Source organism: Platalea leucorodia (assembly GCF_965183815.1).
Source record: "Platalea leucorodia genome assembly, chromosome: Z".
Lineage (NCBI taxonomy): Eukaryota > Metazoa > Chordata > Aves > Pelecaniformes > Threskiornithidae > Platalea > Platalea leucorodia.
Window position 1 is genome coordinate 25,733,734 of NC_138858.1, and position 14,435 is coordinate 25,748,168.

At 47.1% G+C, this 14,435-nt stretch overlaps 2 protein-coding genes across 2 annotated transcripts; both read left to right on the forward strand.

Annotated features, from left to right (window-relative positions):
* Positions 1-510: 510 nt before the first annotated feature.
* CCNB1 (cyclin B1) lies at positions 511-6,271 on the forward strand (the record flags this gene model as incomplete). Its single annotated transcript, XM_082335396.1, has 8 exons — positions 511-522; positions 3,183-3,497; positions 3,666-3,848; positions 4,239-4,397; positions 4,787-5,023; positions 5,438-5,578; positions 5,866-5,976; positions 6,161-6,271. The coding sequence occupies 8 exons, from the start codon at positions 511-513 to the stop codon at positions 6,269-6,271; spliced, it is 1,269 nt and encodes a 422-aa protein (XP_082191522.1).
* An 835-nt stretch (positions 6,272-7,106) lies between these two features.
* On the forward strand, positions 7,107-14,083 carry CENPH (centromere protein H; the record flags this gene model as incomplete). The annotated part of the gene is made up of 9 exons (XM_082335397.1): positions 7,107-7,222; positions 7,370-7,425; positions 8,121-8,169; positions 8,600-8,674; positions 9,362-9,418; positions 10,331-10,394; positions 10,684-10,735; positions 11,839-12,002; positions 13,615-14,083. 9 exons carry the CDS (start codon positions 7,107-7,109, stop codon positions 13,705-13,707), a joined length of 726 nt encoding a protein of 241 aa, XP_082191523.1. The 3' UTR covers positions 13,708-14,083.
* Positions 14,084-14,435: the final 352 nt, after the last annotated feature.

Sequence of the window (14,435 nt, forward strand, 5' to 3'; positions counted from 1 at the left end):
TAAGGGGAGAAATCCACAGGTTAACAGTGAGAAATTGGGAGGGGGAAAAATTGCAGACATTTTTCTGTTTCCTGGGAAGACTAAGAATCAAAAAAACACTCTGTAAAAATCACTTTTGTACTTTTTGTATGAATAACTGCAAATACAACAGTTTGAAGCTTAAAGAAATTAATCAGTGAGCCTCCTAGCACTCAGCTAAACTTCACCTGTTCAAGCTATGTTATTCTGTCATTTACTTGATTTTTTTTCATAATACCGTAACACCATAGCAGGTGTGCTGTAGCCAGCTGTACCTTTGTGTATTGCCCAAGGAAGCAGCCCAGGTTTAGAACGCTAAACTGTGCCAGTAATCTGGGACTTTGCAAGTTGCTGAAACAAACTGTAAATTGAGACTTCTTGACTGGAAAGAGAAAAGGTGTGTTTAAGAAAGAATAATGTGTGTTGGGGTCTTAATACTGTGAAGAAAACAAATCTCTGTCTTTAGTGAAAACCTGTCAACAGGGCGATAACATGTCTTCAGAGGTAATTATCCTTATATCTGCTTACAGTCTTCCTGTGCCCGTCTTTCTTCTTGTCTGAAGCCCTTAAATATTTTCCTTGGAATTCAGCAAGTCAATTCACTGGTAGCAAGAATGAGTACATCTTTCATCATTCCATGTATCACGGCAGTCTTACTTGGTCATACAGTTTTCTTGTTGGCATTTAGGATCAGGACCCGAGTATCATTATAAAGACCAGACTTGATATTAGTGGAATTTAAGGAGAGAGCGATGTAGGAGTTACATGATTAGATAAGGTTCACCAGCAATGCAGTTCGAAATGTCCTTGAGGAATTCTCTGTCTCTTGTGATCGGACTGTTTATACAAACTGCATGGTTTCTTTTGTAACTGTTAAACAAGTTTGCATTCCATTCTCTTCCTCTTGTGCTGTGTTAAAACACCGCCATCTCTAGTACAGGACCGACTTGAAAAACTGTGGTCCGAAAGTCTCTCAAAGTCGCATGGCTTTTACACGGAGTGGTGAAGGTTGACTACACAACTCACAGTCCCTCACTTCTCAGGATAGTACTGCGGGGAAGCGTTCTCAAAACTTGATCCTGTTCTCCTCCGGCTTACGCCTTTGGCAGTGGTTTTCTCACCTTGCCTCCTCCAGAAGGCTCAGGTCAGTTGACTGACGGTGCTACGATTCTGCTCAGCCTGTAGGCAGGGTGATCTTTCGCTTTTGAAAACCATTTTCAAACAAAAAGGTTCAGTTGGCATTTACATGTGCCACTCTCATTGGAGGTGATGCTACTGCAGCTGACAGCCCTTCACCAAACTGAGCGTTGGCCCCGTCGTGATAGGTGGGGGATAGATGGAAAGGGGGGCGAGTCTTTCTTTTCAAATCAAGTTAGCTTAACATAATGGAAAAGTCTTCATGCTTGCCACAGCCTTCTCTGAGCAAATGCTGGTTTCCTACTTCAGCTGCTAGCGACGGGGCCCGAAACAAATTAAGATGGCTGGGACCAGGTTAGATGACCGTGGCAGCGAAGATCAGCTCGCACCCGGATACTTCACAGGCGCGTGCAAACCTGCACGCTGACAGGCGTCGGCAGCTTTCCGTGCATTACCCAACACACGCGGGGTGTTTTTCCTGGCTGCCCTGACAGGCTGACGATGGCAGTAAACGTCGTCTAGCTGAAATGCGTTTAACGAGAGCCCCGTATCTGGCAATAACCCTCCCAAGAAGGGCTCAGGCTTGGCCCCCCCGTCCCAAGAGCTGTTAGAGCCGTGCTGTAAGGGCAGGTCTTCAAATCGCAGGTATAGGCCAGCTGATTTATGTTTTAATGAATACTACGGCGGGGGAGCTTTTAGTGCGGTCATTTGATTTGTATGCAGGCAGTGGCAACAAAACACTTCCACAGATGAAACAAAGATGTAAGCGGCAGCTATGTGTTGTACAGCTGGCAGCAAGCAACGTATGTGTATTTAATAACGAAAAAATAAATGCGTTTTTCAATAATGTTTTGGTTTCATGTGGTGCATCTTGACTCTTCTGCTTGAAAAGTTAACGGGTGGAAACGGGAAAGTCAGTCAAGGAGGGGCCTGTGCAAACAGGCAGCTCGGGTTCCACCGCAGCCGGTGGCGTGGGAGCTGATCGAGGCGGGCAGCCTGGGAACACGCTTCAACAACAAATGTCCCTGGCGTTTCCCTCGCCCGAGGACCTCGGCCGGGCCGCGGCCGGCCGGCGGCAGCCGCTGCCGTGCCGCCGAGAGGAGCGTCGCCGGCAGATCGCCGCCCAACGCGCTTTTCCCTACGTGTCGTCCGCCGTGCCCGCGGGCCCCCGCGGGGGCCCGGCCCGGCCCGGGCCGCCCCGCCGCCCCCCGGCAGGCTCCGCGGTGGCGGCGGGGCGAGGCGCAGGCCGGCGCCGGGGCTGCGGGAGTGGGCCGCGCCCCCCGCCCGCCGCGGCCGTAGCCCCGCCCCCTTTTCGAACGCCCGCGGCCGCCCGTCGCCGGTCGCCACGGTAACGCATTGGGGCGGGGCCGCCGGCGGCCAATAGGGAGGCAGCGGGCGGCCAATGAGCGGCGGCGGCCGAGAGGTTTAAATCCGCGGCGGTTGGGCCGAGCCCCGTATTCCCCTTGCTAGTGCTGCTGCTTTGCGATGGCTCTTAGAGCGACGAAGGTGGGGCCGGGCCGGGCCGGCGCGCGGGGGAGAGGGCGGGGGAGAACGGCGGGGTGCCAGCCGCGGGTGGGGGGCTCGCTGCTCGCCGTACCCTGCCCCGTCCCGCTCCCTCCTTCCCTCCCCGGAGCCCCCCAGCCTCGCGGGCAGAGGCTGCGGCAGGGCAGCCTCCCGCCGCTTCCACCCGCGCCGGCTCCGCCGCCGTGGGGAGGGCGGCGGTGTGCGCGCACGCGTCTTCTCCTGGGGCACCCCCCGGTTCTCCCGGCTCCCCTTGAATCCTCGGGGCTGGGGGGGGCCGCCGCGCAGCCGCCCGGGTCCGCGCATGCAGCCCTGCCGCTTCGGGGCTGCGCGGCCGTGGAACGCTGCGGGCGGGGGCCGTGGGGCGGCGGTGCGCGCAGCCCTCCCCGGCTCCCCTTCCCCAGCTCTCCGGTCTCGGGGCCGCGGCCGTGCCTCTCCCGCCCGTGGGGTGCGGCGTGCCGGCCCGCCGCCACGGAGCCGCTGACCGCCCTCCCCTCTCCCTGCAGCAGACTCGCACGACGGCCGATGCCGCGGCGAAGGCCAGTCTGCTGCCCGGCGCCAAGCGCGGGGTGGCGGCGGCCGCCAAGATGGGGATGCGGCCCCGCACGGCCCTGGGGGACATCGGCAACCGCGTCGCTGAGCCGAGGACGCGGACCGCCTCCAAGAAGGCGGCGGCGGCGGCGGCGGCGGAGGGGAGCTGCGGGCGGCAGCCGGGCACCAAGGCCCTGCTCGCCCCGTCCCTGGAGGCGACGGCTGCCAGGAGGACGCTGAGGGCCGCCGCCAAGGAGGACGTGCCGCCACCAGCTCCGGAGCCCTGCCAGGTACGGCCCGCGGGGCCCTGTGCCCCCGCTCCGTGCCGCCCCCGCGGCTGGGCTGGGCTGAGCGGGGGGCACGGCCTCACTCGTGCCTCGAAATCGGGGTGGTGATCCCCTGCCGCCCTCCCGCGCCGCGGCCCAGCAGCCCCGCGCTGACCCCGCGTTTCCTTGTAGTTGGAGCCTCAGTCTCCAGCCCCCATGGAGATATCTGGATGCGCCCCACCAGAGGACAAGTTGTGCCAAGCTTTTTCTGATGTCTTGCTCGATGTGGAAGATGTTGATGTGGATGATGATGGTGACCCAAACCTCTGCAGCAACTATGTGAAGGACATCTACAAGTATCTGAGAGACCTTGAGGTTGGTAGGAGTGGGTCAGAACTGCAGGGGGCGTCTGCTGACACTTGCAGTGAACCTGTCGCTATAGCCGTGGCTTGGAGCTGGTATGCACTTTCACCTTTGGATTTTCCTGAGGCACTAATAAGTGATACCTCAACTTAAAATACAAGCTTAAACTGAGCTGATAACATAAAGACATGCTGGTTGTTAGACCAATCAACTAGTAGTACTAGTACCATGCTCTTCCTAGCCCATCTCTAGTAAGCAGAGAAACCTTGTGCCCTGTGGCTTACACCTATGGGTTATGCCTGTACTGAACTCCTTGATAAGCCTTAAGATGCAACAGAGGCTAGGCATTGCAGGTGCTTCAGCTGGGTGACTAGATCTATTAACCCTATTCTGTCCACACAGGAAAATCAACCTGTCAGACCCAAATACCTGGCTGGCCAGGAAATCAATGGGAGCATGCGTGCCATACTAATAGATTGGCTTGTGCAAGTACAGGTAAAATTCAAACTCCAGCAGGAGACCTTGTACATGGCAGTTGCTATCATCGATCGCTTCCTGCAGGTGAGTGTCTCTTGCCCAGTGTCAGGCAATGCTTTTTCCCCTAAGCTAAAGCACAACGAGCACTGATCAGTAACACCTTACATGATTAGACATGTTACCCTCAACAAAATACAGTTGACCAACAAAGGGCATTTGATGTTGAATTGTATAAACCACATAACCCCCTCAGTTGTGAACAGTGACTTGATATATCAAAACTGCTCAGTCGTCTCCCTGGTTTGATCTCAAAGCCTTCTAATACCACTGCAGATGCCAACAGAGGTAACAGATGATGTACAGTTATTCTGTATATGCCAGTATGACCATCCTGCCATAGAACAAACCTTACCTTGAAAAGCTGTGTTCTGAGCCAAGTCATTGAGATAAATCTCTACTGCTTCTTCCTACAGGACAATGGTGTTTCCAAGAAGACATTGCAGCTGGTTGGTGTCACAGCTATGTTCATTGCCAGCAAATACGAAGAAGTGTTTCCTCCACATATTGGGGACTTTGCCTATATAACAGATAATACTTACACAAAGTTCCAAATCTCCCAGATGGAGATGAAGATCCTGCGAGCCCTGAACTTCTGTCTGGGTCGCCCTCTCCCTCCACACTTCCTAAGGAGGGCTTCAAAGATAGCAGAGGTAATGCTGAGAACGGGTGTTACTGTAAACAGCATCTGGAAAATGCCATACTCAACTGTGGCAGCTTGTTAAAATGCTTCAGGCAACTGAGCCTGGTTGAGACCTGTCTCCCATGTGGAAACAGGTCTTGTTCGTCTGCTTTCAGTCACATGAGCCTAACCCACCCAAAACCAGAGCTAAAATGCCTGCCTGGTACTGCAGGTGACTGCTAGACTGCCACTGAAAGGAGTCGTCCTAGACTATGAGCAGCCTAATACAGCTCAGAACTGCTCTGTGATTAAGCCACTTGACTTTCAAGCCTATAGCTCTGAAAATGTTCACTAAGGGAGTGTTTCTTCCTGCTTGACTAAACAAAGGCTTGACAGGATGCTCTTGCCTTGGAGACAGCCAATACTCAACTCTGACTTACTGCAGGTGGACTTGGAACAGCATGTTCTAGCCAAGTACCTGATGGAGCTGTCCATCGTGGACTATGATATGGTTCACTTCCCTCCATCCAAGACTGCGGCAGCTGCTTCCTGTTTGGCTCTGAAACTCCTCAATGGATGCGAGTGGGTAAGTCATGTTTGTCAGACTGCCTCCTAGTTTGGGACTTGGTGTGCCTGTGCACCAGCTCTACAGGTCATTCTGGGCCTAGTGCGTGCCTTCTGCTTCCCTCGTGGTAGCTCAGCATGCTCTTGGCTCCCCATGGTCCATTACAAGGAGACAGAAGTAGAGCAGTAACTGTTAACCCTCCCCTGTGAGGCAGGGGACTGCAATTGCCCAAGCCCAACAGAAGACAAAGAACCCAGTGTACTTAGATTGTGCTAGTAGGCTTGTCTAATGACTTCCCTTCCTTTCAGGCACCAACTCTGCAACACTACATGTCTTACACTGAGAGTGACCTTCTCCCAGTTATGCAGCATATAGCAAAGAACGTAGTTCTTGTGAATGAGGGCATTACCAAGCAGATGGTAAGAACCTGATGCTGCAGGTGGGAAGTATGCGTGGTTAAAAGTCAATACACAGCGCTTTGAAGCTGGCTTAGCTGAGCCACTGCTGTCAAGACTTGGATCAGACCTGTTCCCTTCAGCTGAAGATTACTATCTTGCCAAAGATATGAACAGGGTAACCTTAACCAAACTTCTCTCTCTGCAGGCAATCAAGAACAAATACTCCAGCAGCAAACATGCCAAGATAAGTGCTATTAAACAACTGGACTCTTCTATTGTATGGGATCTAGCCCAACCTCTAATTAAAAAGTCTTAACTTCCAAATCAGCTCAAGGAGAAACTTGACACTATGCTTAACTGTATATATCTGCGCGCTCAAAAATTTTAATAAAGTATTATTATCTGTTACTTGTGTTCTTTGTGGTAGCACAGTTGACTTCCTCCTACTGCTGAGGCATCTCTGTGGAGGTGGTGAACAGCCTGAGGCCTTAGGTGAGCTGGTGGCTCTCCCCTGTGGGCATGGGCTCTGCTAATGCTGGCAGAAATAGTGTCTGCCAGATTTGCCAATTAGAGTGCAGCTCTACTAACTTAGTATTTATTTGTTGTGGTATAACTTCCCTATCAGCTCCACCTCTAGGATACTGGTTAGAGAGCTCTATCTGCCTTCACTTAGAAGTGATAATTGTTCTTTCATTCCCTCTCCCGGTTTAGGTTTGGGGTTTTTTTGTTTGTTCGTTTGTTTGCCTTTGTTACAAATATTTAACTGTACTCCTGCTTCCCTTCTGTTACTGATCTGAAAAACGCCCGGAAGCAGGGGCTGCCTTGTTCCCTCTTTGTGCCCGCCACAGGTGAAGGTTTTTTTTTTTTTCCCTGGGAGGGGTCGGGTGGGGAATAAGCTCAGGAACTCACACAGGTCCCTCGGGCACCCCGTGTCAGACGGGGCTCCGGCCCGGGCCCGGCGTAGCCCGGGCGGCCGGGCGCCACCTTCCCACGGCGGCCACCGCGCCCGCCTGGCGGCCGAGCGCCGAAACGCCGACACGGGAGAAGAGGCCCGCTATTGGCCGGGAGCTGGGGAGCCCCGCCCCACCAGGCAGAAGCAATCGCCGGCCGCGCTGCCGCGGGGCGCGCGCGGGACGTTTGAAGGCGCCGCCATGGAGCGGCTGCAGCAGGAGCTGGGCGCGGCGGCGGCGGGCGAGGGCTGGCCGGCGGGCGAGGGCTGGCCGGCGGGCGAGGCGGAGGCGCAGGTGGACGTCCTCATGCTGCTCCGGTCAGTGCTGGGGGGGTGGCGGCGGCGGCCGCTCTGAGCAGGCCGGGGCGGGCCTGAGGGGAGGTGGCTGCGGCGGGGCCCGCTCGGCCTCTGCTCTCCCGGGCCGCGGCGCGGGGTCTGACCGTTGTGGCTTTGCTTCTGCTCCAGCCTGAGGGACCAGATGAAGCAGCAGCTCATGGAGTACAGCACTGCAGCTCACATCAGTAAGCTCCTCTCTACTCTCGCTCCCTCCAACAACGCCCTGTGCTTCCTGTTCATGTGATGTTACGGTCATAAGCAGTGTGACGTGGCTAATAGATCTATTTTAAAAAATTATTTGTCAAAAGTGCTCGTTATAATAATGAAATGTTTTTCTTGGCTGAGCATTACTGCATTTTCTAGACGGCTCCTGGAGACACATTTGAGTGCTCACAAAACTGCCATGTGATTACCGCCCACTGCCCTTTCCCCCCTTGGGTTTTCACCTTGGACCCCTCTGACACTGACACGTGATGATGGTTTTCAGGAATCTGATCCCTGGGGCTCACGTCTTACCAAAAGTCTGCCAAAGCATTTGTCAGCGATACTCATTTAAGGTGTTTCTTCTTGTTCCCACTGTGCTTCCATTACCTGTGTCCTCTTCTACTGAGCCAGCCAGCTGCATATGCAGAGCAATGCTCTGAGCCAGCTCTGGCATGTCTAAAAATGCTACATGGAAATACTTTAAAGCCTAATTATTTCTCTGATGCAGCTGATTGATAGTGTAGTCTCACTAACAGTGGTAGAGATGATAAGCGGTGGAGGTTGGAATAAGAAATAGCTTGTTAGCATAGCCATCAAACTGCTTATCCTTTATGCTCTGTAGATTGTATTAAAGTTAACCTGTTGTGCTTTTTCTAGCGACGTTCTTTCTTTGCAGGTCAAGAAAGTGGCCCTGATCACGTCGTTGAAGAAAAGCTTGTCAATAAGTATGTCATTGGATAATTTCAAACTTCTGATGTATTTTAAAATAAAGAGGAGAAGGGTTGAGAACTGGACTTAGAGGTTTTCTTCTAGTCACTCCTTCTTATTAAATCTCTGGATTAACAATCAGTATTTAGCAGGAGTCTGGTGAAAATAAAGGAATTTAAGAGAAAATAAGGGGGAGAAATATTTTACTTAGTGTCCTAATGTAGTTCTGTTATCTGATGTGGCTTTTAAATTTGCAGTCCTTCTTGCAATGGCTAGAATTCACTAATATAGTTCCTCATGCTAAAATACTCCTGGCCTTAATAATTTGTGGTTTACAGGAAAAATTCTTACTTTAGATGTGTAGAAAGCAAGTTAAAAATCTGATATCGCTTTTAAATTTTTTGTTATCTTCACACTGTTTGGGCTTTTTTTTTTTTCTTCCTTCAGAACCACACAAGATTTGGAAAGAGATATGGAGGGATTAAAAGTCTCTTTCCAGAACAAGACATTAGCCTTGCAAAGGTAGAATTCTCTTCCTGTTTATTTGGAGGTTTTCTGTTTGTTTATGTGTGTGCACGTACAGGCACATATATATAATTCTGATTAAAACAGGGTTTCAAAGTGATATGGCGTGTGTTACAAACGTGAGAGATTTTAGTACCATTAAACCAGTAGGAATGCAGATGGAGATACTGCAGAGAACAAAAAAAAATTACAAGTTAAAACGTGTAAACCCAAAGGTTCCTGCAAAATTGTGAAAGTCTGACTTTATAAATCAGTAAACATATTTCTTGGCAGTATTTTACAAATGCCTACGAAAAGGCAGAAGTTGATAAGTGTTCTATGTCTTCTGTCTTACATGGCTCTTCATTTGAATTCCCACCTTTGCCCAGCTTCCCTTCTGCAGACTCTGGAATTAATGGTGTCCGAGTATGTTTGGCAAGAGAGAAGAGAGTTGTCACTCTCACAAATAATCATTGATAACGCCTTTCTTGTCCTGGGAGTTAAGCCCCATTATTTAAGAAGTGTGATATTTAAAAAGGTGCTGAGTATTTTATATATACCATTCCAATGTGAAAGTGGACATAAATGGAACCTTGGGAATATCTTTTCCGTTACTTATCTAAATCTACTTCTCTCAGTTTCTTATCAGTTATATCTTATCAGTCTTGTCTCATCAGTTACATGTTTCTTCCCCACACTACGCAGGATGCAACTTACAGCTGCGCTGAGAAACAAAGTGAAGCAAAATGATAATGACTCAGGGTAAGGTGTTCTTGGGAAAAGGAACGGCTAAAAAGGAATGGACTTTACACAGTTTAATGTGACACATTTCTACATTACTTCATTGTACCTTTTCTTAAAATCAAGCTTCCTCCTTCCAGTTTTGGCTGAATTATATATAGTTCACCTTCTGGCTAGAATCAGAATGATCAGACCTCTTATATCCAGGGTAGATTTACATTTGGGCTCTGAATTAACTAACTTTTGATTAGAGAGATCATCATTTTTGAGTCACTAGTGAGAACTGCTGTTTGTACTTAACGAGTTTTTGTCTTTAATACATGAGTTACCTGCATTTATAACAGCTGAGCACATATTACAGGCTTGTAACAGAGCCTTGCCTCTGCTTTGCTGCCTTCATTAATTAATCGTGTAAGAGCCTAATGTCTTTGAAAAAGAACTGAAAGTTTCAAACATGTTTAAAATTAGCTTTTAATTTCCTGCCCAATATTAACAAGTGCACGCATATGAAGTGTAATATGAGAAGTTTAATTTCTGTTGGACATATAGCTGAAAACGTTGCGTCTCCGTGGTGTCCCATGTCTGCCACACACCAGAATTCAGGAGGTCCAATCCTGAGCCATTCTCAGGTGGCTAGGCTTCCTTGATGCCTTCCAAGCTCTGCGATTTGAAATGTTAGACAGACTTAACTGAAACATTAAGGAAACTGAGAGGGAAATAAGGAGACTAGTTGGCCCGTACAACAATACGTAGTATAATAACTGAAAAAAAGAAGGGATGCAGTTTGTTAAAAAAAAAAAAAAAAGTATCCTTTATTTTGGTGTTAGGGGAAATGAGGATTTTTTGTTTAATCCAAATAACCTTGATTAAAACATTTATGCTGTTGACTCCTATTAATGGTCTTAAGGTACGCAACTGTGTTTCCTTCCTTAGACTGATCATGGAAATCATGAAGCAGATAGTAAAGCTCAGCAGGGCAGTAATTGAGTATCAACAGGTAAGTGGCAGTTGTAGCTTCTGTCGCAGTTGTGCGGGTGCACCAACCTCAACGTGGGCAGGAGCGCAATTTGAAAGTTACAGGATTGCACAAGTCATTTGAAGCTAAATATGTGGCCCAAAGGGTGTGGTTTCTACTGGTGTTAAAATTACTGAAATGATTACTTAAAGTGAGTATGTAAGAAAACCTGCTTCTAGAGCTGCCCTTAACTGCTTTTGTGGATTGAATTGGCATCTTTCAATATTTTTTTGGAAACAATAGTCTAGGAAATACTTCTTTTTTCTTTCAGCAAGCACGTGAGAAGGAACAGAAATTGATGGACCTTAAAAGGAACAGACTCTGTAAGTGTGTTAGCTATATTGACCTTGTTTTATATGTGAATGTACAGTTCGTATTTTAAAGTTCTTCTTGTAGCAATATGAATTTACGTCTGAAGTAACTGCGAAACTCTAAACACAGTTATAGAAATTCTGAAAAGAGTAGGAAGTACTGTAAAAATGAGCTAGCGTGTTGTCTGCTTGAGCATGAGACTGACACGTTAGAATGAGAGATGCAAATCTGTCCTACAACACCTAAAGGATTTTTTTCTTTGTCAGACTGCACCTTTATGAAATGTTTGCAGAATAGGGGAAGGGATTTACTTACAAAGAATTCTCGTAATGGTATATATGTTTGTATTCAGTAGGCTTGTTAGAGTGAGTCAAATATAGATGTGAAGTCAATCTTCAGAACTTAATAAGGTAAATATGTTTTCTGAATGCTCCTACTGTCATATGACCAGGTTGCCAACAGTTTAAACAACTATTGGTTGTATCATGCATAGGAAGTGGTGTATATGTTGACAGTAATGAACAAACACAATGAAATATCTGTCTTCATAGGAAAAATGAACATGCCTAATATCTTCGGAAATAAGGGAAGGAATGCTATGTCAGCATTCTTTCAGTGTATGAATTGTCCCTAAATGGTTTTATTCAGTCTAGTTTTTAGCCTGGTTTCCTATAAAAAGCTAGTAATATTCACTAGTGTTGTCCATATGTCCCTTGTACGACTTTGGAATTTGGTTTCGATCAAATTTGTAAAAGGGGAAAGGGTCTTAAACAGCTCTGATGATAAAAGTTGTGACAACCGAAGATGGGGTGTAGGACAGATGTTCAAATTACGGTCCATGCCTGATGGAAATGCAGACAGCATACAAAGTACTTTTTGTTTTGCTAGCAGCCAGGGAACCAAGTGATATACTTTGATGCCAGGTAGCCAGAGCACGTGTTGCCTCTTGTGTGAAAGGAATATCTTGAGGTGTATTGGAGGGAAGGGATGGAGTGTGAAGTTAAGGTTATTGCAGTGGAAGTGCCTTAGGTGCCTGTGAGGAAAAAAGCAAATCTTTAGTCGTACTGCTAACCTAACCATTTATTAACACTTAATTTTCCTAATAATGGAACAGCACTAAAAAAAGCCGGAGGACAGAAACTACTGCAAATTCATACCATGATGAAAAAACAAAAGGAGGAACAAACAAGTAAGAACGTGAGCAAAGTGCTGGAGACCATATATCATAACTTACAAAAAGAGAGAGAGATGACTACGGTAATTCAAAACATATTTCAGGTAATGTGTTGTAGCTTTTAGAAGCAAGTTCGCAGTTTTGCATTACAGTCAAGGTAACAATAGTGTATGGTAAATGTAACTTCAAACAAAATTGTGTTGTCTAAAATCTTTAAGTAACGATGGTAATGGAAAACCTGCTGTATGAAAGGAAAACTTCATTGCTTTAAAGGCTAAAAGCATGAAATTGTCACAAAATTCTTTGGAATAATTAATTATGGAGTTTAGAGACAGTCTATCAATCTGTCTTTATTCCTTTGTTCTCTTAAAGGTACAAGAATAATGCATTTTCTCAAAGAATGTCTGTCACAGCAGTGGCTGTGTTTCCTTACACTGAGAGTCACCCTGACACCCCCCCCCCAAATCAGTTCCCCTGTCTCAGGGTTAGAAAAAATAAGTAGGTCTTAATCCCACGATACCAGTGAGCCAGACTGCTGCTCCTCGGTCTGCCCCTTCTGACCACACGCGCTTCTCTCTTTGTGTCGCCCGCTGCAGCCTTGTGAAAGCCGTGGCCGGCAGCCATGGCCAGTCTCCAAATACTTTCAGCGCCGTAGCCTTCAACCTTTCGGTTCCCTACGTATCAGGTGCTGCTGACTAGCCTGTGTCCATGCAGCTGGCTGGCAGGTCATCTGGAGCGTGGGGTCACACAAAGCGAAGAAGATGACCTCGTGATTTGGGATAGGGTGGAAGGGCCTCCTGCAGCATCCTGCACTCAGAGGGGCTCTGCTAAGGGTCGCGCACGCTCTGCTGCAGTCTGGTGTTCTGCCTCTCGCTGTCTCCTTGTCCTGAGTTCCTTCACCTGGCCCCACAGATCAGTGACTTAAGTACAAAGACGGCAGGCACAGTGTACAGTAAATTGCACTTGCAGTGCTCTTGAGTTTATTGGGTTATGAAATCCCAGTTAAGCGTGCACAAAGTTTATTAAAAAATTTAGACTGGGGAAAAGCGAGAACATATCGGAGGGCTTCAGGTAGAAGACAGGATATAACCATGCTGTGAATTTGGATGATCGGAAGAATTTCAAAGACAGAAAAAGAGCCACATGTTTTTGTATCTCATGCTGTGTCCACTACTAGTTTGCATTGATAACAAAGTTACATCTCAAACTGAGAATGAGAAATTAAACATTTTAGCAGGTTTTAGATTAGATTGTTAAAATTATCTTCTGGGTTTGTATTCCTGGAATCTTCTGAGCTGCAAGTAGAGCAAATCTTCTTTGGTTAAATTTAGTAATTCCTATTTTCAATCCAGAATGGCAGGGTAAGAATGTTAACTGTGTTATCTTGTGCTTGAGGCAAACTTTATTTCATGTGTTTTTTAAAAAAAAAAAAAATCAATCCTCTACATTCTTATGTTTAAAATAGGGATGGTGTGCAAGCACCTCTAGGAAATTCAAAGCACTGTTGTTTTTTTTTTTGCTTATGTATTGACAAATAGGATCTAAAATGATACTTCCCTTTCTCCTTTCCCCCCATACCACCTACTTCAAACACTGCTGTGAATTTCAAGGGCTTCCAAATTAAAAATTAAGAAAACAGACAGCTTTTGAGAGATTTTAAAAAGCACTATACCTAGTAAAAGCTTTTTTTTAACCAATAATCTTCCTTTCTTACAGAATATCATAATTGGAAGCAGAGTCAACTGGGCAGAAGATCCGTCTTTAAAGTCAATTGTTCTAAAGCTTGAAAAAAACGTCTATTTGCTGTGAGTCAGAAGAAACGGCGTTTCATTTGATACAGTGTAGGTAATCAATGTACTAAAATTGATGGATTAATATGCATCACAAAAGCACACTTAAAGAATTTGAAAATTTAACCTTTCTGGAAGTTGTTCTCTCTAGAGACTCAGAACGTGGCCAGGCAAGTCTTTGAAATGAATTTAATTCCTGGTACACAACCAATGTTTGAACAGGTAGGATAGCTGATGAAACTATCTGAAGAGCCACTTCGTAGTTGTCCTGTCCCAAGTGCTCGTCTCCCTCTGAAAGGCGGCAAGAACAGAAGAAAGAAGCGTAATTAAGTATTTCAAGCTTTTATGTAAAAACGGACTGAAACCAAGGCTCTGCCGTTTCTGTCCTCGTCCTCTGTGCACCGGCAGGGTCCGTGACCCTGCTCTGCTGCTGCGGAAAGACCCGACTGGAAAACTTATCTTAAGTCAGTCTTTGGGGTTTTTCTCTTTCTCATTTTTGCTTTACATTTGAAGAAAATTGACCGAATCATAACATGTAACATTTTAAAGATTTGTTTTAATGTTTTTAACATTTGTAAGTATTGTCACTTTTAATTTGGCAAGTGGCTATTGTCTTTTAAAATGCGGATGAGGCGTGTCTTGATCGACTGAAAATAAAACGCAGGCTCGCTTGAAGCGCTTTTCTTGTTTGTGGTTTTTTACTTTTAATGCGTTGACCGCCCCCCCCCCCCCCGGCCGCCTTTGTAG